This window comes from Heterodontus francisci, chromosome 11 (genome assembly GCF_036365525.1).
Source record: "Heterodontus francisci isolate sHetFra1 chromosome 11, sHetFra1.hap1, whole genome shotgun sequence".
Classification (NCBI taxonomy): Eukaryota; Metazoa; Chordata; class Chondrichthyes; order Heterodontiformes; family Heterodontidae; genus Heterodontus; species Heterodontus francisci.
In genome coordinates this window covers 53,212,380-53,236,005 of record NC_090381.1, presented here as the reverse complement: position 1 = coordinate 53,236,005, position 23,626 = coordinate 53,212,380, and the positions used below count along the sequence as shown (strand labels likewise).

The 23,626-nt window shown below is 45.4% G+C and overlaps 2 protein-coding genes across 5 annotated transcripts in view; both read right to left on the bottom strand.

Moving 5' to 3' along the window:
* mlf1 (myeloid leukemia factor 1) overlaps positions 1-6,020 on the bottom strand; it is a 124,033-nt gene extending 118,013 nt beyond the window's left edge. The window contains exon 1 of one of the 2 annotated variants that reach the window (XM_068041445.1): positions 5,773-6,020. In XM_068041445.1, the coding sequence (XP_067897546.1) occupies positions 5,773-5,807 (35 nt within the window). In that variant the 5' untranslated portion in view covers positions 5,808-6,020. The remainder of the gene's footprint in view (positions 1-5,772) is intronic. The other variant, XM_068041444.1, reaches the window with a different exon arrangement.
* A 6,341-nt stretch (positions 6,021-12,361) lies between these two features.
* Positions 12,362-23,626, bottom strand: part of rsrc1 (arginine/serine-rich coiled-coil 1) — a 563,128-nt gene continuing 551,863 nt past the window's right edge. For all 3 annotated transcript variants that reach the window (XM_068042148.1, XM_068042149.1, XM_068042151.1), the window contains 3 exons: positions 22,606-22,709; positions 17,465-17,608; positions 12,362-12,657 (listed from right to left, as the gene is read on the bottom strand). In XM_068042148.1, the coding sequence (XP_067898249.1) occupies positions 12,559-12,657; positions 17,465-17,608; positions 22,606-22,709 (347 nt within the window). In that variant the 3' untranslated portion in view covers positions 12,362-12,558. The remainder of the gene's footprint in view (positions 12,658-17,464; positions 17,609-22,605; positions 22,710-23,626) is intronic.

The window sequence follows — 23,626 nt, the reverse complement described above, 5'->3', positions numbered from 1 at the left end:
AACAGTACCTGCCAAAAGGAGTTCTGAACATTGTTAGCTCTTGCGACTCTCTTGAAAAGTGTACAGACCAATATACGGTTTTGCGGCTATTTGGAAAAGTTTTGGTCTCTTATGAGGACATCTCTTTAAGGCTTTGGTTAGCCTCCTCAGGTCTAAACATAGTCGAATTGAACTGCCCTTCTCGATTGCGATAATGATTGAACTGCAACAGTCCATGTGATGTTGCACTCATCAAATGATGCCTTGGTTTTCCATTCCATGCAGTTCCACCTTAAACTCTTCTCGAATGTGCACACTGCATTTTTGTGGTGGGTCAACTGATGTCGGTGCACCTTCTTTAACGAGTAGGACTGGTTCCCTGTGGAAATTCCCAACTGCATCAAACCAGTCTGGATACAATATCTGGAGGACTTGTAGCCATCTGATGTGTGTGCATCTGTTTTGACTGCTCTGGTCATCTGACTGGGACGGCACAGTGGCGCAGTGGTTAGCACCGCAGCCTTACAGCTCCAGGGACCCGGGTTCGATTCCGGGTACTGCCTGTGTGGAGTTTGCAAGTTCTCCCTGTGTCTGCGTGGGTTTTCTCCGGGTGCTCCGGTTTCCTCCCACAAGCCAAAAAGACTTGCAGGTTGATAGGTAAATTGGCCATTATAAATTGTCACTAGTATGGGTAGGTGGTAGGGAAATATAGGGACAGGTGGGGATGTTTGTTAGGAATATGGGATTAGTGTAGGATTAGTATAAAAAATGGGTGGTTGATGTTCGGCACAGACTCGGTGGGCCGAAGGGCCTGTTTCAGTGCTGTATCTCTAATCTAATCTAATCTAAAAAATCTTTTAGCATGCCTTTGCTGTTTTTATATCTCTCCCAGTCCCCTAGATCTATACTATCCTTTGCACTTTTACACGTGCCTTCCTTTAGTTTTATGTTGCCTCTCATCTCTTTCGTCTTTTTTTTTAATTTCCAAAATATACTTCATTCATAAAAATCTGTAAAAAAATACATTATAAAACAGTTCCAAAAAGCACAAAGTAAAAACAATACAAAGAATGCAAAGGAGATCAGTTTCCTTCAATATAGGAGTGAGTTGCCTCACAACCCTTCCATTTCATTTTACATGCCATGCCCATTTTACAGCAAATATTTTCTGGCGACAGTTCGAGGGGTTTTCCGTGGATCTAGCCCCTCAGTTCACCTTGGTGGGGGGGACCTTACACAGTGGTCTTTCCCCATTGAGCTTTTGCCGCGGCTGCCCACAGCTTTAGTGTGTCCCTCAGCACGTGGTCCTGGACCTTGGAATGTGCCAGTCTGCAACATTTGGTCGTGGACAACTCTTTGCGCTGGAAGACCAGCAGGTTTCGGGCAGACTAAAGGGCGTCTTTCACTGAATTGATAGTCCTCCAGCAGCAGTTGATGTTTATCTCGGTGTGCGTCCCTGGGAACAGCCCGTAGAGCACAGACTCCTGTGTTACAGAGCTGCTTGGGATGAACCTCGAAACAAACCACTGCATCTCTTTCCACACCTGTTTTGCAAAAACACATTCCAGAAAGAGGGCATTGTGCAGAGGGTGTGAGACTCCGGGCGTGCAGGAAGGATCTGACGGGGAGGGCTCTACTCACCACCAGCCAAGCTAGATCTTGGTGCTTGTTTGAAAGTTCTGGTGATGAGGCATTCCGCCAAATGACCTTGGTAGTCTGCTCGGGGAACCATCTGACCGGATCCACCATCTCCTTTTCCCGTAGGGCCTTGAGGACGTTCCGTGCAGACCATTGCCTGATGGATTGGTGGTCAAAGGTGTTTTTCCATAGAAACTTTTCCACGAAGGATCGGTGGTATGGCACGGTCCAACTGGATGGAGCGTTCCGTAGCAATGTGACCAGACCCATCCTTCGCAACACTGGGGACAGATAGAACCTCAGCACGTAGTGAGACTTGGAGTTTGTGTACTGGGGGTCTACGCAGAGCTTGATGCAGCCGCACACAAAGGTGGTCTTCAGGATGAGGGCGGCGTTGGGTACATTTTTCCCGCCCTTATTATGAGGTTTGAACATAGTGTCCCTCCGGATCTGGTCCATTTTGGATCCCCAGATGAAGCGGAAAATGGCTCGGGTGACCGCCACGGCGCAGGAGTAGGGTATGGGCCAGACCTGCACCACGCACAACAACGTGAGTGCCTCGCATCTGATGACCAGGTTCTTACGCACAATGGAAAGAGATTGCTGCTCCCACATGCTCAGCTTATGGTGTATCCTGGCTATTCGCTCCGTCCAGGTTTTGGTGTACGCCCCGGCCCCTCCGAACCATATCCCCAACACCTTCAGGTAGTCTGACCTGACGGTGAAAGGGACAAAGGATCGGTCAGCCCAGTTCCCAAAGAACATGGCCTCGTTCTTGCCGTGGTTAACTTTGGCTCCCGAGGCCAGTTCTAACTGGTCGCAGATGCTCATCAGTCTGCGAACGGACAGCGGATCCGAGCAGAAGACAGCGACATCATCCACGTATAGGGAGGTTTTAACCTGGGTGACTCCACTGCCTGGGATTGTCACCCCTCTTATACTCGCATCCTTCCTAATAGACTCAGCAAAGGGTTCAATGCAGCAAACAAACAAGACAGGGGAGAGGACAGCCCTGTCTGACTCCAGATTGGATTGGGAAACTTTCTGATTCCCACTCATTGATTGAGACTGCGCTACTGATGTTCGTATACAGCAGTTTGATCCAATTGCAGATTCCCTCCCCAAACCCCATTTTGGAGAGCACATCCATCATGTAGGTGTGTGATATCCTGTCAAAGGCCTTCTCTTGGTCCAGGCTGATGAGGCAGGTGTCCACCCTCCTGTCCCGTACATCGGCGATCGTATCCCTGAATAGTGCGAGACTATCAGAGATCTTTCTGCCAGGTACAGTGCAGGTCTGGTCAGGATGAATTACCAACTCCAGAGCAGACTTGACTCGAGTGGCTATGACTTTGGACAGAATCTTGTAGTCAACATTAAGCAGTGAGATGGGCTGCCAATTTTTGATTTCTGCCCTCTCCCCCTTCTGCTTGTAGATGAGGGTGATGATGCCTTTCCTCATGGATTCTGACGTGCTGCCAGGCAGGAGCATACTCTCGTAATCTTCCAGCAGGTCTGGGCCGATCCAGTCCCACAGGGCCGAATACAACTCAACCGGTAAGCCATCGCTTCCGGGAGTTTTACTCGTCTCGAAGGACTTGACGGCCTTTGTCAGCTCGTCCAGAGTTAACGGCTTGTCCAGTCTCTCCCTCATGCTGTCATCTAAGACCTCTGTGATAGATGACAGGAAGGACCGGAGGCTCTGCTGTCTGTACTTCGCATCGTGCAGCCCAGCGTAAAAGGATTTGTTATCCTTAGCATGCCGGACTGCGAAGACGTTACCGAGACATCCTCTTCCTTCAGGCTTCTGATCACAGAAGTAATGCAAGCACGTCTCGTCTTGCTCAATGGAGCGGACTCTGGACCAGAAGATGATCTTGGAGGCCTCTGTGGCAAAGAGCGAGGCCAGCTGGTCTTCACCTCTTGGAGATCCTCCTTGACCTCGACCCCCATCGACTGCAGCCAGAGCAGATTTTGCATACTTTTCTGGAGTTGGGACATTTCCCTCTGTCTCTTTCTCGCCCTCTGTACACCTTTGAATATAAAGAACCTCTTGATGTTCTCCTTGATCGCCTCACACCAGTAAACTGGAGACTCAAAGCGGGGTTTCACGGTTCTCCAACCTTTGTAATCCCTTTTGAGTTCTTCAATGTTCTCTGGGGTTAGCAGTGTAGTATTGAGATTCCATGTCCCCCTGCCTACCTGCTGGTCATCCTGTAAGTGACAGTCGGCCAGTAAGAGGCAGTGGTCGGAGAAGAACACCAGCTTGATGTTGGTGGATCTGACCGTGACAGCAAGGGACACAAACAGGAAGTCAATCCTGGATCGGGCAAACACATCCGACCTTGACCAGGTGTATCTACGCTGCGCTCCGTCTGCAGGTTTGCTGAAGACATCGTGCAGATTGGCATCTTTTACTGCTTCTATTAGGAATCTGGACGTAGCGTCCAGTTTGCAGCCGACACTGCCGGATCGTCCAGCTGCATTAATGATGCAGTTGTAGTCACTGCCTAGAATGACCGGCCTGGACGTCGCCAGCAGCAGTGGGAGTTGCTGGAAAACGGTCAGCCACTCGCTGCATTGAACCGGGGCGTACACGTTGATCAACCAGAGCGAAGAATTGCTGTACATGACATCTGCTACGAGGAAGCAACCGCCCACTACCTCCTTAACCTCAGAGATGGTGAAGTTACCTCCTCGCAGCAGAATACCTAGGCCGGAGGAACGGGAATCATTTCCCCTTGACCAGATCGATGGCCCGTGGGACCACCATCTCAACCATTGCCTGCAGGTGCTGAGGTGTGGTATTCCACATTCCTGCAGAAACAGCAGGTCGGCTTTGACCTTGGTGAGGTAGTCCAAGGTTGAAACACATCGCGTAGTGGATTTAATGCTACGCATGTTAATTGAAGCAATCCTTATACCCATTTTTAAGTTAATTGTTGCTTCCCACACCATTTGTCCTTGCTAGACCCAGTCCTTTGGTATGTTCCTGCATACCCATGGTGTACACAAGCTGTTTCACGTTCGTTGGGCTCAGAAACCCATCCTGGTTTCTCATATCAGGGTTTGTTCCGCTGAGGTGACATCAGGGGTGTCTTGTAGACAGCAAGGATTGGGCTGTCCTCTGCTGTTGTTTCCTCCTCAAGAACATCACTGCTCCCAGCTTCCCGGAGCTGGAGTGCACCAGACGTGTCATTGCTCTCGGTGTCCCGGAGCTGGGATGTGCTGGCCGTGTTGCTAGGTTTGGCACGCGCTGGACCGATCACAACTTTGAGTGACCAGGGGCTGGGGGGTTTCATCTTCCAGCTCCTTTGAGTTTGCTGCTTCTTTTGTAGATGCCGTCGTTCCGACACTTCCTCGTCCAGTGATCATTGTCTGAATATCTCCCATTGTTCATCCGATAGCAGTTTTGACCAGTTTGCTGTTGTCAGTCTTTGTCTCATCATCTTAAAGTTACCCTTATCAAAATCTAAAATGTTAGTAGTAACTGTTAAGTTTTTCCAATGGATACAATTTGCTTTTGCTGCAAGTCTCTCAATTTCTAAATACACAGATTCTGCTATCCGGAGGGCTGTCGACAACAGCCACTGTAGTCTTAAGTCCGCTCTTTCTCAAATCTAACCATAGAGTTTACGCTGATGGTTTTTCCTTGCCTGGAGCCTCTTTTACTAATAGTGTAGTTGATCAATAAGACTACCCCACCCCTTCCAGTTTCCCTATCCTTTCTAAAGATAAAGCCTGGAATGTTGAACTCACAACATAATCAGCTTGCCCCTGCATTGTCTATGTCTTGCCCCTGTAAATCAAGTAGCTCTCAAAAAACAAACTTCGGAGTCAAATATTTCCTTTAACATTTTGTGGAGTTGTTCGGGAACAAGAAGTGCTGTTGGTTATCTTTGTAAAAAAAAACTGGAACATTAAAAAAAGGTAAAAAGTGGATGAAATGAGAGAAAAGGAGAATCGGCCGTGAGGGGCGGGGGGTGGTCTCCATCCCAACAGCTTTCTGCAGGAAGGTTGGCTGCAGTCCCCCGACTGTATTGATTGGGTACCACACCCGGGTCATCAGAGCTCCAACTTTGTTATTTGTAAGAAAAATGAAAAATTAACTTAAATATCTAGGCAACTTAAGCAAACATTACAACCCAAGCTTACGAGAAGAACGGATCCTCCTCCAGTTCACTGAACATGGTGCAGCGGCCGGGGTTAGCGAGCTGGAGCTGTTCCTGACGCTCGGGTCGGCGCTTTCTCAGCGGCCTTTAATCTTGGTCACCCTCAAGTTCAGATTCCGTTCCCCCCACCCCCCCCACCCCGGTCCAGGTTGGATACAATCAGCCTCTTTCCCCCCTGAGAAATCCTTCCTCTCTGACTGACTGTCGCGGAAACATCTGGAGCATTGGACGCTCAGCAAAGGTTTTGTTTTGATGCGCAACACTGGCGTCGCTATGGCAACACTCACCTGGCGGCACCAGAAGAGCTGGGGAATGATTGGTGGAAAGCAGTCATTCGCTGTCCAATCCCCGCGGCCTCAGCTCACGCCAAATACGGCCCCCCAGTACCATCCAATCACATGTTCTGGTGTCAATACGTCACAATCGGTGGGTTGTGACGTCACCTCAAGGTCGGCGGTGACCCAATGGTGATTCTCCCAGCGGTTTTAGGGGTGACGCACCAATATATATTTGTTTAAGAGGGGTACAAATCAATTCAAGCTGTACCATGAATGAGTGCTTTGGTCCCATACAGCAGCAACATTATTAACTTTAAAATTGATAAAAATATTTCAATAAATGCTAACCCAAATAATATGTAGGCCATAAGCTACATCTTGTATGATCCAAATTTAGTAATCAAAAAATGTTAATTTTGTTATAAAATATGACCATGCGAACCTTGAAAGTCTGACAGTATACTTATTTTACTGAATAGGAAAAAGCTTATAATTCAGTTGTCCTGTTTGACTTATGCCTGTCTTAATTATAATTTTTGTGTCTGTTGTAAACTGAGCAAATTATATCTTCACCATAAAGCAATAGTTCAAATATTTTAAAACAGAACAAGAGATGAAAATGGAGAAACAAGTTTGGGATTTGGCACAAAAACAAGAAATGCTGGATTCACTCAGCAGGTCTGGCAGCATCTGTGGAAAGAGAAGCAGAGTTAACGTTTCGGGTCAGTGACCCTTCTTCGGAACTGACAAATATTAGAAAAGTCACAGATTATAAACAAGTGAGGTGGGGGTTGGGCAAGAGATAACAAAGGAGAAGGTGCAGATTGGACCAGGCCACATAGCTGACCAAAAGGTCACGGAGCAAAGGCAAACAATATGTTAATGGTGTTTTGAAAGACAAAGCATTAGTACAGATTAGGTGTGAATATACTGAATATAGAACATCAGCAAGTGCAAACCTGAAGAAAAACAACCTGAAAAAAACAGTGGGTAAGCAAACTGAACAAACTAACATGAAATGAAATAAATGCAAAAAATGTAAAAAGGAATGCAAAAAAAAGGAAGAAAAATTAACTAAAAATGACTAAAAATGAAAGTAAAGTGGGGGGCTGTCATGCTCTGAAATTATTGAACTCAATGTTCAGTCCGGCAGGCTGTAGTGTGCCTAATCGGTAGATGAGATGCTGTTCCTCGAGCTTGCGTTGATGTTCACTGGAACACTGCAGCAATCCCAGGACAGAGATGTGAGCATGAGAGCAGGGGGGAGTGTTGAAATGGCAAGCAACCGGAAGCTCAGGGTCCTGCTTGCGGACTGAGCGGAGATGTTCCGCAAAGCGGTCACCCAGTCTGCGCTTGGTCTCCCCAATGTAGAGGAGACCACACTGTGAGCAGCGAATACAGTATACTACATTGAAAGAAGTACAAGTAAATCGCTGCTTCACCTGAAAGGAGTGTTTGGGGCCTGGGATAGTGAGGAGAGAGGAGGTAAATGGGCAGGTGTTACACCTCCTGCGATTGCAAGGGAAGGTGCCCTGGGACGGGGACGAGGTGGTGGGGGTAATGGAGGAGTGGACCAGGGTGTCGCGGAGGGAACGATCCCTTCGGAATGCTGACAGGGGAAGGGAGGGGAAGATGCGACTGGTAGTGGCATCACGCTGGAGGTGGCGAAAATGGCGGAGGATGATCCTTTGGATATGGAGGCTGGTGGGATGAAAAGTGAGGACAAGGGGAACCCTGTCACGGTTCTGGGAGGGAGGGGAAGGGGTGAGGGTAGAGGTGCGGGGAATGGGTCGGACACGGTTGAGGGCCCTGTCAACCACAGTGGGGGGAAATCCTCGGTTGAGGAAAAAGGAGGTCATATCAGAAGCACCGTCATGGAAGGTAGCATCATCAGAGCAGATGCGTCGGAGACGGAGAAACTGGGAGAATGGAATGGAGTCCTTACAGGAGGTAGGGTGTGAAGAAGTGTAGTCGAGGTAGCTGTGGGAGTCAGTGGGCTTATAATGGATATTGGTAGACAACCTATCCCCAGAGATGGAGACAGAGAAGTCGAGGAAGGGAAGGGAAGTGTCAGAGATGGACCATGTAAAGGTGAGAGAAGGGTGGAAATTGGAAGCAAAGTTGATAAAGTTTTCGAGTTCGGGGCGGGAGCAGGAAACGGCACCGATACAGTCATCAATGTACCGGAAAAAGAGTTGGGGGAGGGGGCCTGAGTAGGACTGGAACAAAGAATGCTCGACATATCCCACAAAAAGACAGGCATAACTAGGACCCATGCGGGTACCCATAGCGACACCTTTTACTTGAAGGAAGTGCGTGGAGTTGAAGGAGAAGTTGTTCAATGTGAGAACAAGTTCAGCCAGGCGGAGGAGGGTGGTGGTGGATGGGGACTGGTTGGGCCTCTGTTCCAGGAAGAAGCGGAGAGCCCTCAAACCATCCTGGTGGGGGATGGAGGTGTAGAGCGATTGGACGTCCATAGTGAAGAGGTGGCGGTTGGGACCAGGAAACTGGAAATTGTCAAAATGACGTAGGGCGTCAGAAGAGTCACGGATGTAGGTGGGAAGAGACTGGACCAGCGGAGAAAAGATAGAGTCTAGATAGGAAGAAATAAGTTCAGTTGGGCAGGAGCAGGCTGACACAATGGGTCTGCCGGGACAGTCCCGTTTGTGGATTTTGGGAAGGAGATAGAAGCGGGCTGTCCGGGGTTGCGGGACTATGAGGTTGGAAGCTGTAGAGGGAAGATCTCCAGAGGAGATGAGGTCAGTGACAGTCCTTTGGACGGTGGCTTGATGTTCGGTGGTGGGGTCATGGTCCAGAGGGAGGTAGGAAGAGGTGTCTGTGAGTTGGCGTTGAGCTTCTGCAAGGTAGAGGTCGGTACGCCATACAACAACAGCACCACCCTTGTCTGCAGGTTTGATGTTACTACATTGAAAGAAGTACAAGTAAATCGCTGCTTCACCTGAAAGGAGTGTTTGGGGCCTGGGATAGTGAGGAGAGAGGAGGTAAATGGGCAGGTGTTACACCTCCTGCGATTGCAAGGGAAGGTGCCCTGGGACGGGTTACTACATTGAAAGAAGTACAAGTAAATCGCTGCTTCACCTGAAAGGAGTGTTTGGGGCCTGGGATAGTGAGGAGAGAGGAGGTAAATGGGCAGGTGTTACACCTCCTGCGATTGCAAGGGAAGGTGCCCTGCTGAGTGAATCCAGCATTTCTTGTTTTTGTTTCAGATTTCCAGCATCCGCAGTATTTTGCTTTTATTTGGGATTTGGCAATTGGATACCTTGGATAGATTCTGCAACGTTACAAGTATACAATTTCCAATTGGTAAACACATCAAAGCCAATGGCCAGAATTTTACGGCCCTCCAAAAAGTGGGCTGGTGGTGAAAAATGGAGTGGGAGGCTCGGGGGGTCATTCCCGACCCGCTCCTGCCTCCACTGCCATTTTACGCGGCCCACTCACCCCAGACCAATCAAAGTCCTTAACTGGCCAATTAATGGCCTCTGCCCACCGCTACAGGGATTTTATGGTTCGCAGGTGGGCAGCTGAGGTCTCAGAAAAGCCACCTGATAAAAGTAGGCAGCCTTATGACGGCCTGAGGGGGGTTCTCCTGATCGGGCACCCTATGCCCAAAGCAGGGTCACCCCCAATGGCCCAACCACCCCCAATGCCCAACATGCCCCCCCGCACCACCAGCTACGTGGGGCCTGACCAATCGCCTCTGGAGAGGACCCAAAAACTTACCCGTTCTCCGGGACTCCCCGACATTTTCAGTCTTCAGCTGGGTTCCAGTTACGGCAGCACCCACCGGGTCCTGGTGGCACTGCTTTAGACTATGAGCTGCCAGCCCATTGATTGGCCAGCAGCTCCGATAGGCAGGGCTTCCTGCCTCAATGAGGTGGAAGTCCCGCCTAAGAGCAATTAAGGGCCTGAGGACCGTAAAATCTGGTTTGAATCCCCAGGCCCAGCAGAGGCGGGATCACCACCAACATGTGGGCGGCACAGTGGCGCAGTGGTTAGCACCGCAGCCTCACAGCTCCAGCGATCTGGGTTCATTTCTGGGTACTGCCCGTGCGGAGTTTGCAAGTTCTCCCTGTGACCACGTGGGTTTCCGCCGGGTGCTCCAGTTTCCTCCCACAGCCAAAGACTTGCAGGTTGATAGGTAAATTGGTCATTGTAAATTGCCCCTAGTGTAGGTAGGTGGTAGGAGAATGGTGAGGATGTGGTAGAGAATATGGGGTTAATGTAGGATTAGTATAAGTGGGTGATTGTTGGTCGGCACAGAATCGGTGGGCCTAAGGGCCTGTTTCAGTGCTGTATCTCTAAATAAAATAAAAATAAATAAAACTTTCAGTCGGTGGACAGCTCCCCTCCAGCCACTGTAAAATCTTGGCCAATTTCTTTACACCATGTTCACTAATTCTTGACAAAGTTACCAGAGTGAACAATGTGACCAACACAGTAAATACATTCGGCAAGAGACATGTGTAATTAAGAGTTAGGGTTTAGGTGTGAATTGTTAATGTCACTCTCAATATATACAGTTTGAAATTTGATAAACTATCTCACTGTGTAAATAACATTCTCATAACATCATAAAAAATACTACTTGGTCCAAGCCCGAGACACTCACTGACAGTTGCACACAACAATCTGAGATGTGCTTTGAGTACTGAATCCAGCTTCTGGAGGGAGTACCTTGCAACTGTGTCGACATTGAAAAAAAAGAAACATATGTCCTGTTGGCTGAACAAGGGAACGGTAATTGGTAAAAGTCATTACCAGTCAATACCATTTCATTAATGGAAACATGTGCATCGGTGATGAAATAATGTCAGAAAAAGCTGACAAATTAATCAGAGACTGTGTGCACTTATCTGCAAATTAAACAGAACTTACTTTAGAAACATAGAACCTTTACAGGAGGAGGCCACCATTCAGCCCATCCTGCTTGTACCAGCTGAAAACGAACTTTCCAGCCTAATCAAACTTTCCAGATCTTGATTCTAGCCCTGTAGGTTTGAAAAAATCTTGAAAACATAGAAAAAATAAAACTATTTAGAAAAATTGCTCGTTGCTGAAAAAATATAGAACAAAAGACTATAGTGGTATTTATTATCAGAAAGAAGAAAATAAGACTTGCATTTGTATAACGCTTTGCATGAGCTCAGGATATCCCAAATCGCTTTACAGCTAATTAATGTTGTAATGTAGGAAACATGGCAGCCAATTTGGGCAGAACAGGGTCCCACAAACAGCAGTGTGATAATGACCAGATAAACTGCATTTAAAAAAAAATGGCATTGGTTGAGGGAGAAATATTGGGCAGGACATGAGGAAGAATTCTCCTGCTCTTCTTCGAAGTCAGGCCATGAGATCGTTAATGTCCACCTGAGAAGGCAGACTGGACTTTGGTTTAACCTTTCATCTGCAAGGCGGCACCTTCGACAGTGCATCACTCCTTCAGTTCTGCACTAAGAGGACTAGACTTGATTTTTGTGCTCAAGTCTTTGGAGCAGAACTTGAACCCACGACCTTCTGACAAAGGAATGAGTGGTCTGCTGCCTGGAAGGTGCGGCAGGAGGCCTAGACCATCTTGAGGACCAGACTTCATCTAAACAAAACCAATGACTGCCCACTCCAAATTGATAAACTTCCTATGTAGCTTGCCAGTTTCAGGCAATGCAGCCAACAGCAAGGTCAGTGATGGGGGAGAGTTTGCAATCATTGGAGGATGGTAGAGAGTGGGGGGGTGGCAGCAGCGCTTTTGCTCCTCCTGGCTCCACAAAAATATTTTTTTCACTGATCTTTTAGGGCCTCTACTTCTTGACCAACAGTTCTACTGAGAGAGAGTCCAAGGTGCGTGCTCTGCCAGTAGGGCATAAAAATGGCTTGAGGGTACCAGGCAAGTGCCTCAGCCACCGATCAAACCAGCAGCTGGAATTTGGTGCTGGAGTGTAAACCAGCTTTAGTGATTAACTGGGCCACTGTAATACCTTTACATGGGGAACAACCTAAAGAAAAAATATTTAACTTGGCATTTGGACAACTTTCATAAACTATTATTTGTCATTTTCTGAATTCCCAATTCTGAATTGGATTTGTTTCTGGATATTTTTCTGTAATTACTACATGGTACAATGTATATAGCATAATTTTCTGCAATATACAGCAATTTTGCTTAAGTCCTAGAAGCAGCAAGAATTTGAGTTTCTGAATGGATGTGAGCATGAACAAGTCACTCACTTATCAACACTGCGGTGTGACAGTGCACATTTAAAGATGAAAATGCTCTGACTTTGCAAATTATTTAATGAAAGATATAGCTGGTACAAAGTAGATAGTTTACTAAACCAGAAACCCACAACTTATCAATAAAAAGCTCTCTCAATAATACATTACTTTGCAAGATAAAACAATGAAAAGCAGTAATTTTACAACAAACTTATTGGCTGATGGTTCAATCATTTAAGAAACAACATAGACAACATTCAGAATCCAGACACTGGGCTTCCCATCAATTTCTCCTGCCGCAGAGTGATTAACCTCTTGAACCACTTTTCTTCTGCTTCTTTTTTGTCCATGAACAACTGTAGCAGCAGAACAGAACCAAGTGCAGAAATTAGTTCTAACAATGTACAATCATTGTTTAACTCAACTTTCCTTAACATGAAGCATTTGAATCCAGTTTTAGTTACTTATGCTTATCCAAAGCATTTTTAAAAGTGCAGCTGCAAGAGAATGAGAACTCATGCAACCTACTCTTTCAAAAGGTTTCAATGGTTGACAGATCATGATGCAGCATTATGAACTGACAGGAAGACACTTTGTGTGAACAATCTTCTGCCAGTGGAATATGAATCTCAATGCAGAGGCAACAAGCAGAGGCCAGGTATTCTAACAGAAGGATGGAAACAAAATAATCCATCTGCCCTCTTTCCCAGGATGTAAGAAAGTGAATACTGAGAAAACACCCTATTTTAAATCAAAATATATATAAAAATGTTGGAGAGTTTAATTTTTTTTAAAGTACAAGGCATTGCTGCTGCAGCTATCATGGGTTTTTCCATCTTTGCCCTTTTTATTATCTTTGAAACCAGTGACAAAATTTTCATCTTGTAAAATCAGAACGTAAGAGGTATCCATCAGGAGTAACCCTCGTGTTTACCAAATATGAAAAATTTTCTTGCAAGTTCTAAAGCTTTGATCCAGTATAATTACAAAACATTTCACTATTCATGCTAGAAACAATTGCATTGACACCAAATTAACTGTTATTCACAAAAAGTCAAAATGGATATAATACTCTGTATAAAAGGACCAATAATGCTGATCTCACCAGTTGCATAATTTATTGCTGTCTGAATACAAGTTTTATGATAAGCCCAGCATGTCAGGGCTGCATTGTCAGACACCAGGGCTGCCCTTGTACGCTAGAAACCTTTACAACTAGGCAGATGGAGGGCAAAGGAATATGGTAAGTAGTGGGAAAAAGGTGAAGAACAGTTTTATTTTTAAACGTTCACTGGTGGCCTTCCTTTTAGCACCTGTCTTAAATAGGCACTGTGCAACTGGAGAGCTAGTAGGACATTTTAGCTGTTTTCATTGGACAACCACCTCATTTGGATGGAACTGGGAGCTTAAGGAGCCTAGCGCACACCTTGCGTAGGTTCCCAAATCTGCTTTATGCTTGCTGCTGATACTGGAGTGCAATGAACACCTCAGGTAATGTTGCAGGTTGCAAATACCTGCAGCCAGTTTTACATATTATCCATCTTCTTTCACATATTCAAAAGAATAGTGTGAAAGCAACTGATTACTGATATAATGAAGAAAAAGGCATTAGCACCAAAGAGTTAATGGGAAAGATCATGTGATGGAATTATTTGAATTACTTCAGAAAGATGAGTGTCTAATCCACTGATACGCAATACTAGACTTCAATCATTATCCATGATTTCGAAAAGATCTAGCAACTCAAAACTGGACATCCATGAGGCACGGTAGGCCATCAGCAGCAGCAGAATTGTATTCAACCACAATCAGTAACCTCATGGCCTGGCACATCCCCCACTCTACCATACCATGAAGCCAGGGGACCACTCCTGGTTCAATGAAGAGTGCAAGAGGCATGTTTAAAAGTGAGGTGTCAGCCAGGTGAAGCAAAAATACAGGACTACCTGCATGTCAAACAGCAGAAGCAGCATGAAATAGGGCTAGGCTATCCCATAACCAAAGGATCAGATCTAAACTCTGCAGTCCTGTCAAATCCAGTCCTGAATGGTGGTGGACAATTAAACAACAAACAGGGGAGGTGGCTCCACAAATTTCCCCATTCTCAACAATGAGGGAGTCAAGCACATCAATGCAAAAGACAAGGCTGAAGCATTTGTATCCATCTTCAACCAGAAGTGCCTAGTAGATGATCCATCTTCAGCCAATCCGATTCACTCCATGTGATATCAAGAAACAGCTGAAGGCAACGGATACTACAAAGGCTATGGGCCCTGACAACATTCTGACAATAGTACTGAAGACTTGTGCTCTAGGACTAGCCACGGCCCTAGCCAAGCTGTTCCAGTACAACTACAACACTGGCATCTACCCGGCAATGTGGAAAATTGGTGAGGTATACCATGTCCACAAAAAGCAGGACAAATCCACCCAAGCAATAACCGTCCTATCAGTCTATTCTCAATCATTAGCAAAATGATGGAAGGAGTCATTGACAGTGCTATCAAGTGGCACTTGCTCAGCAATAACCTGCTCATTGATGCTCAGTTTGGGTGCTGCCAGGGCCACTCAGCTCCTGACCTCATTGCAGCCTTGGTTCAAACATGGACAAAAGAGCTGAACTCGAGCTGAGGTGAGGGTGACTGTCTTTGACATCAAGGCAACATTTGACTGAGTATGGCATCAAGGAGCCCTAGCAAAACTGGAGTCAATGGGAATCAGGGGAAAAACTCTCCACTGGTTGGAGTCATACCTAGCGCAAAGGAAGATGGTTGTGGTTGTTGGAGGTCAATCATCTCAGTCCCAGGACATTACTGCAGGAGTCCCCAAGGGTAGTGTCCTAGGCTCAACCATCTTCAGCTGCTTCATCAATGACCTTCCCTCCATCGTAAGGTCAGAACTGGGAATGTTCACTGATGATTGCACAATGTTCAGTACCATTCGCAACTGCTCAGATACTGAAGCAGCCCGTGTCCATATGCAGCAAGACCTGGACAACATCCAGGCTTGGGCTGATAAGTGGCAAGTAACATTTGCACACGTGCCAGGCAATGACCATCTCAGAAACGAGAGAATTTAACCATCTCTCCTTGATGTTCAATGGCATTACCACCGCTGAACCCCCACTATCAACATCCTGGGGGGTTACCGTCGACCAGAAACTGAAATGGACCAGTCACATAAATACTGTGGCTACAAGAGCAGATCAGAGGCTAGGAATTCTGCAGCGAGTAACTCACCTCCTGTCTCCCCAATTCGTGTCCATCTACAAGGCACAAGTCAGGAGTGTGATGGAATACTCTCCCCTTCCATAGATAGGTGCAGCTCCAGCAACACTCAAGAAACTTGACACCATCCAGGACAAAGCAGCCTGCTTGATTGGCACCCCATCCAAAAACATTCACTCCCTTCATCACGAAGCACAGTGGCAGCAGTGTGTACCGTATACAAGATGCACTGCAGCAGTTCACCAAGGCTGCTTCGACAGCACCTTCCAAACCCATGACCTCTACCACCCAGCAGGACAAGGGCAGCAGATGCATGGGAACACCACCACCTGCAAGTGCCCCTCCAAGCCACACAACATCCTGATTTGGAACCATATTGCTGTTCCTTCACTGTCGCTGGGTCAAAATCCTGGAACTGCCTTCCTAACAGCACTCTTGGTGTACCTACACCCCAAGGACTGCAGCGCTTCAAGAAGACAGCTCACCACCACCTTCTAGAGATCTAGAGAAGAGCGAGTTTAATTCTTAGCACACTCAGGATTGTTCGGCGAGTGCTGTCCAATTGCGGAATCACATCTAACGTTAGACATTATGTTCTGAGTTTTGGAAGCATGGGCTGGTCGAGTATGGTCAATACTCTGCCCATTGCAAACAGCCGGAGGGACGTGCTGTGCGCTAAGAATTACACTAACGACCAATTTAAGATTATCACTTATGCTTGCTGGAAGCTACATACATTCATACACAGGGACCTATCCTCTGCAGGCAAAAGGAATATGTCCAGGCTTTGCAACTTTTTTGAATGAAACAAAAATGTGGGGGAAATTAGTTCCCTGGTGCATGCTCCATGACAACACCTTGACCAGAGTCAACTTGCCAGCCAATCAGCACCATTTTCTCATGCAGTATAAATTGTTGCTCCATTTGAAATTTGGCATTCTTGCCTGTGTCCTGATGAGTGCAAGAAGAAAAGCTTCAACAGCAGTCTCTTTTTTCAGCAATACACAGTTTTGTTTGCTTATTTTAATTAAGTCATTTGTTAACAACTTAGTTAAGATATTTTGATATTGTACATAAGAATTTTACATGAGCATGGTAACCAGTGCATTGGAAATTGGTCCTCAATGGAATTTCAACGCTGAAGTGACTTGTAGCTGATAATTCACTGCAGCTAAAACACACAACAGGTGTTAGCTATGAATATTTAGGCCGGGAGTTTATCCGGGTGACAGGGGTCTCGACCACTGGCAAACGTGCCGCCGAGGGCTCCATGCCACTCGTTCTGTGGGAGATCTGCTGAATCAAGTGCCAATTAGGCACTTAACTGGACAACGAGGGGACTTACAGGACCAAGGATCAAGGACCACAATGACCAAAGTCCCGTCCTCTGAGAGCTGCAGGCCAATCATAAGCTGGCAGCTCTTTAACTGAGCAGCACCACCGCAGAAGCAGTGGCAGCTGCCGGTGCAGCACCCAACCAAGGCCTAGGATTGGCGCTGGATCCAGGCCACAGGTAGGTCAGGGTTGAAGGGGTCGCGTGGGATTTGGGAGGGGCGTGGTCGCAGAGATGGGGGTGACAGGCCCGACTGCCGCTTAGCTAATTGCGGCGGCAATGGGATGGGGCCCTTAATTGTTCACTTGAGGGCCTCAACTGGCGGCGGAGCAAGGAGACTGTTCACAGGCCATCCAGCGCCGGACTCAATTTTGGCAGAGATGGGAAAATGGCGGGTCTGCCCCCTGCCATCATCCCACCTGATTATATGCTCTCCCCACCTCCAAACCCACCGCGGGGGAGAGCATAAAATTCCCCCCTTAATTCCAGTTGGTTCAATTTGGTTGTATTTTGTTGGCTGCACAACGTCTTATTACTGTGTCATTACCAAATCATAAACTAAGCAGCCACTACAAATTTGTATTTTAGTCACAAAGTACTTACACTCGGGTGAGCCAATGTGTCATCATCTTGATATTTAATAGCAGAAGGGACATAATCAATCTCTTGTTTGATTTCAATGTTAAAATCAGTTGCTCTGTTGCTAAGCACAGTGGATTCATGCTTAGCTTCAATAGGTTCTTGTGCCTAAGCAATGGAAAAATAAGATTAACTTTAACTCTGAGTGCAAATTAAATGTTTTGTGATCAGTTCCTGTCCACACAGCAATACCCATCGCTTTTGGTGTGAAAAAACCCATTAGCTGTTATTGCATGACAAATATTTTGTGGCACAATATCCCATGACTGGTGCAGTTTACCATTTTTACCACAACATTCTGTAAATGAATCACATTGTAACTGATTGAAATTAAATTCGAGCACACGAGTTCATCTTCGCAAGACATTACCCGTATTATATTTAATAGGGCACTAGCACCAGATTTTAAAAGAACCACCAGCAAAAGTAAAATATTCTAAATTTTGCAGAACATAGCATTAATAATTATCTGTGTTTTAAATTTTAATCTCATTTTATAATAGTAATTACCCTATCATGACATACATGCTGTCATCCTGCATCCCGAATGTCTAAATCTAAAAAAATCCCAGAACTGCTGTCCTCTTTCAAATCGTAAAACATTTGAAATGATCAAAGTCCTCTGACACCTTCCCTGTATCTAAGGAGGATTGAAAGATTATGGCCAGTGCCTCTTTAATTTCCACCCTTACTACCCTCAGTATCCTTAGATGCATCTCATCCTGTCCAGGTGACTTATCAACTTGAAGTACAGCCAGCCTTTCTAATACCGCCTCTTCATCAATTTTTAGCCCATCCAGTGTTTCAACAACTTCCTCTTCCACTATGACTTTGACAGCATTTTCTTCCTTGGTAAAGTCAAATGCAAAGGACTCATTTAGTACCTCAGCCATGCCCACTGCCTCCATGCGTAAATCCCCTTTTTGCTCCCTAATCGGCCCCACTCCCCCTATTTCCACTCTTTCACTATATGTCTATAGAAGACTTTTGGATTCCCTTTTATGTTAGCTGCCAGTCTCTTCTCATACTCCCTCTTTGCTACTGTTATTTCTTTTTTCACTTCCCCTCTGAGCGTTCTATAGTCAGCCTGACTCTCACGGGTATCACCCACCCGATATGTCATACACACCCTTTTTGTGCTTCATCTTACTCTCCATCACTTTCGTCATCCAGGGTGCTCTGGTTTTGTTTGTCCTATCTTTCCCCCTCATGGCAATATACCTCAAATGTACCTGAACTCTCCACTCTTTCGAGGCAGCCCATTGTTGCATTACAGTTTTGCCTGCCAACCTTTGATTCCAATCTACATGGGCCAGATCTGTTCGCAACGCATTGAAATTGGCCCTCCTGCAATTCATTATTTTTACACTGGATTGCTCCTTGTCCTAAACCATAGCTAGCCCTAAACCTTATGATACTACGATCACTATCCCTAAATGTTTCCTTAATGACACATAATACATTTAACCCACCTCATTCCTCATTGGGCTGGAAACATAATGATCTAGAAAATTCTCCTGAACACACTTCAGAAACTCTTCCCCCTCTCTGTCCTTTATGCTATTTCTATCCTAGTCTATATTAGGATAATTAAGTCCAATATTATAACTACTCGATAGCTTTTGAACCTCTCTGTAATTTCCTTTCAAGGTTGTTCCTTTATATCTTTCCCACTAGTCGGTGGCCTATAGAATACACCCAGCAGTGTAATGGTACCCCCTATTGTTTCTTATCTGGGGTGGAACAGTGGCGCAGTGGTTAGCACCACAGCCTCACAGCTCCAGCAACCCAGGTTCGGTTCTGGGTACTGTCTGTGCAGAGTTTGCAAGTTCTCCCTGTGACCGCGTGGGTTTCCGCCGGGTGCTCCGGTTTCCTCCCACAGCCAAAGACTTGCAGGTTGATAGGTAAATTGGCCATTGTAAATTGCCCCTAGTATAGGTAGGTGGTAGGAGAATGGTGCGGATGTGGTAGGGAATATGGTAGAGAATGTAGGATTAGTATAAATGGGTGGTTGTTGGTCGGCACAGACTCGGTGGGCTGAAGGGCCTGTTTCAGTGCTGTATCTCTCTATGATTCTAACCAAATAGATTCTGTCCTTGACCTGTCTAGGACAACTGCTCTCTCCAGCACTGTAACATCCTTCTTTATCAATATTGTCACCCTTATTCCTTTCTTTCTTTCCCTATCTGTTCTGAAAATCTTGTATTCAGGAATATTTAGTCCCAGTCCTGCTCTTTTTTGAGCCAGGTCTCCGTTATCACCACAACATCATTTTCCTACATGGCTAGCTATGCCTGCAGTTTACCAACCTTATTTTTTGAGGATGTAACTAGCAGGGTAGGTTAAGGGGAACCGGTAGATGTAGTACGTTTGAATTTTCGATAGGTATTTGGTAAGATGCCACACGAAAGGTTGATGCACAAAATTAAGACTCATGGGATTGGGGGTAATATATTAGCATGGATGCAGGATTGGTTAAAGAACAGAAAACAGAGTGTTGGAATCAATGGGTCATTTTCAGATTGACAAGCTTTAACTAGTGTGATCAGTGCTGGGCCTTAACCAGCTACAAACTATATTAATAACTTAGATGAAAGGACCGAGCGTAATGTATCCAAGTTTGCTGATGATACAAAGCCAAGTGGGAAGGTAAGCTGTGAGTAGGATACAAAGAGGCTACAAAGGAATATAGATAGTCTAAGTGAGTGGGCAAGAAGGTGGTAGATGGAGTATAATGTGCGAAAATATGAGTCATTCACTTTGGGAGGAAGAACTTTTCCAGTGATGAGAAACTATGAAATATTTGTGTTCAGAGTATCCTTGCACAAGAATCGCAGAAAGTTAACATGCAGGTACAGCAACCAATTAAAAGACAAATGGCATGTTGGCCTGTATTGCAAGAGTGTTTGAGTACAAGTGTAAGGAAGTCTTGCTGCAATTGAATAGGGCCTTGGTGAGACCACACCTGGAGTACTGTATACAGTTTTGGTCTCTGTATCTAATGAAGGATATACTTGTCTTAGAAGAGGTGCAACAAGGATCACTAGATTGATTGCTGGGATGAGAGGATCGTCCTAGAAGGAGAGATTGGAATTTGGAAAAATGAGGGGTGATCACCTTGAAACATATAAGATTCTGAGAGGACTTGACAAGGTAGATGCTGAGAGGCTGTTTCCCCCTAGCTGGAGAGTCTAAAATTAGGGAGCATAGTCTCAGAATGATTTTGGATAGCGATGAGGAGAAACTTCTTCACTCAGAGTTGTGAATATTTGGAATTCTCTACCCTAGAGGGCTCAGATTGCGTATATTCAGGGCTGAGATCAATGGATTTTTGGATTCTTAAGGGACTCACGGGGATTGGGATTGGGCAGGAAACTAGAGTTGAGGTTGAGGATCAGCTATGCTCTTATTAAATGGAACAGCAAGCTCAAGGGACTATATGGCCTACTCCTGCTTTTATTTCTTATCTTCTTCTCTGGCTGTACAGTAGCTGACCTAAGAGTGCTTGATGCTGAACTGGGTGTCTGGTCTCTAACATGGTGTTCAACAACATGAATGATGTTAACCTGAAAATAAAAACAGAATATTTTTCTAATAATTTTATCTGTTTGATTGGTTTGCTACCACATTATGAATTTTTATTTTTATAATTAACTTTGCAACTGTACCCCAGCAACAGCCAGCACCAAAAGAGATAAAAAAGGGACTCTGAATGAAAATACAGCTTTAATATAAAAACAAGAAATGCTGGAAATACTCAGCAGGTCTGGCAGCATTTGTGCAAACAGAAGCAGAGCTAACGTTTCAGGTCAGTGACCCTTCTTCAGAACTGACAAATATTAGAAATGTAAAAGGTTTTAGGCAAGTAAAGCGGGGGTGGGGCAAGAGATAACAAAGGTGAAGGTGTTGATAGGACAGGGTCACAGAGAATAACTGACCAGAAGGTCATGGAACAAAGGCGAACGGTATGTTAATGGTGTGCTGAAGACAAAGCATTAGTAAAGAGAGGGTGTGAATGACTGTAAAGCACAGAGCACTCCAAGCACAAACATAAAAAAATACACTAAAAAAAAAAAAACAGTGGGTAAGCAAGTGGAAACAAACTGAAAAACCTAAAATAAAATAACCAAATAAAAAAGGAAGAAGAAAAAAAGAATAACTAAGCATAAAAAGGCGGGACTCGTCATGCTCTGAAATTATTGAACTCAATGCTCAGTCCAGCAGGCTGTAGTGTGCCTAATTGGTAAATGAGGTGCTGTTCCTCGAGCTTGCGTTGATGTTTGTTGGAACAATGCTGCAATCCCAGGACAGAGATGTGAGCATGAGAGCAGGGGGTGTGTTGAAATGGCCAGCAACCGGAAGCTCGGGGTCATGCTTAGAGACTGAGCGGAGGTGGTCCTCAAAGCGGTCACCGAACCTGCGTTTGGTCTCCCCAATGTAGAGGAGCGAATTGTGAGAAGCGAATACAGTATACTAAATTGAAAGAAGTACAATTAAATCGCTGCTTCACCTGAAAGGAGTGTTTGGGGCTTTGGATAGTGAGGAGAGAGGAGGTAAATGGGCAGGTATTACACCTCCTGCGATTGCAGGGGAAGGTGCCGTGGGAAGGGGACGAGGTGGTGGGGGTAATGGAGGAGTGGACCAGGGTGTTGCGGAGGGAACGATCCCTCAGAATGCTGACAGGGGAAGGGAGGGGAAGATGCATTTGCTACTGGCATCATGCTGGATGTGGCGGAAATGGCAGAGGATGATCCTTTGGATATGGAGACTGATGGGGTGAAAAGTGAGGACAAGGGGAACCCTGTCGTGTTCTGGGAGGGAGGGGAAGAGGTGAGGGTAGAGGTACGGGAAATGGACCGGACATGGTTGAGGGCCCTGTCAACCACAGTGGGGAGGAATCCTCAGTTGAGGAAAAAGGAAGACACAGCGGAAGCACTGTCGTGCTTCTCTCTGCACCGATGCTACCAGACCTGCTGAGTACTTCCAGCATTTCTTGTTTTTATTTCAGCTTTCCAGCATCTGCAGTATTTTGCTTTCATTACAGCTTTAATATGTTTGGTTCAAATACTTAGGAAAAACTTACAAACATGGAAGATAATACCTACCTTTTTTATATCTTTACCCGATCTGAAAGTTTGCTGGACAAAGAAATCACTCTCGATAGCTTCAATACTTTTTACTCGCTTCACCTGTTCTTCAATGGTATTCTCTGGAAAAAAAAAGTGTAAGTGTTACACATTTTTATTTAAAGGGCTAATGCAGCAATTTTCAGACAGGAGCCCAGAACATTCAATCCCAAAACTGTCTTACAAAGTCATCACATTGGCTGCTGTGACTGGACAGCATTGCTGTGTGATTTTAGACTGACACAATGTCATTCAATTTAGAGTAGTTCTGGAAAAGGATGCAGAACAAAGGTGAAGATAATGAAGAGGGCTAATTTCAGTGAATTGAAAAGAAATCTGGCCTAGGTGGTTGGGAAATAAGATTGGTAGATAAAATGGCAAATGAGCAATGGAAGGCCTTCCATGATAAGATAGTTTGAGTACAAACTAGACACATTCCAACGAGGCTGAAAAGAATGTCATTCAAGACTAGAGTTCCCTGGATGATTAAAGTAACTGAGATTAAGATTAAACAGGAAATGTTTATGATAAATAGCAACTTCACAATACAATAGAGAATCAAGCGGAATGCAGAAAGTACAGAGGAGAACTGAGCAAGGAAATAAAAGGGACGAAGGAGTGTATGAGAAAAGATTAGCAGGTAATATAAACCAGAATACTGAAGTCTTTTCTAAACATATAAAGAGTAATGATAGTCAAAGGAATGTTGGAGCTGATTAGGGATAAAAAAAAACACTCTTCTTGTGGAGGCAGCGGGCATGGCTAAGGTACCAAATCACAAATCTTTGCAAAAGAGGATGTTGCCAATGTCAAAATAAAGGAGGGGGTAGAGAAATTGAATAGATATTGAGAAGGTACTTAAAAGGTTGGCATTGCTCAAAAGTGGAAAAGTCACCCAGTCCAGATGAGATGCATGTTGCTGAAGGAAATAATGAATGATGGAAATAGCAGAAGCTCTGGGTCAAAATCTTTATATGCTCCTTGGATATGGGAGTCATGC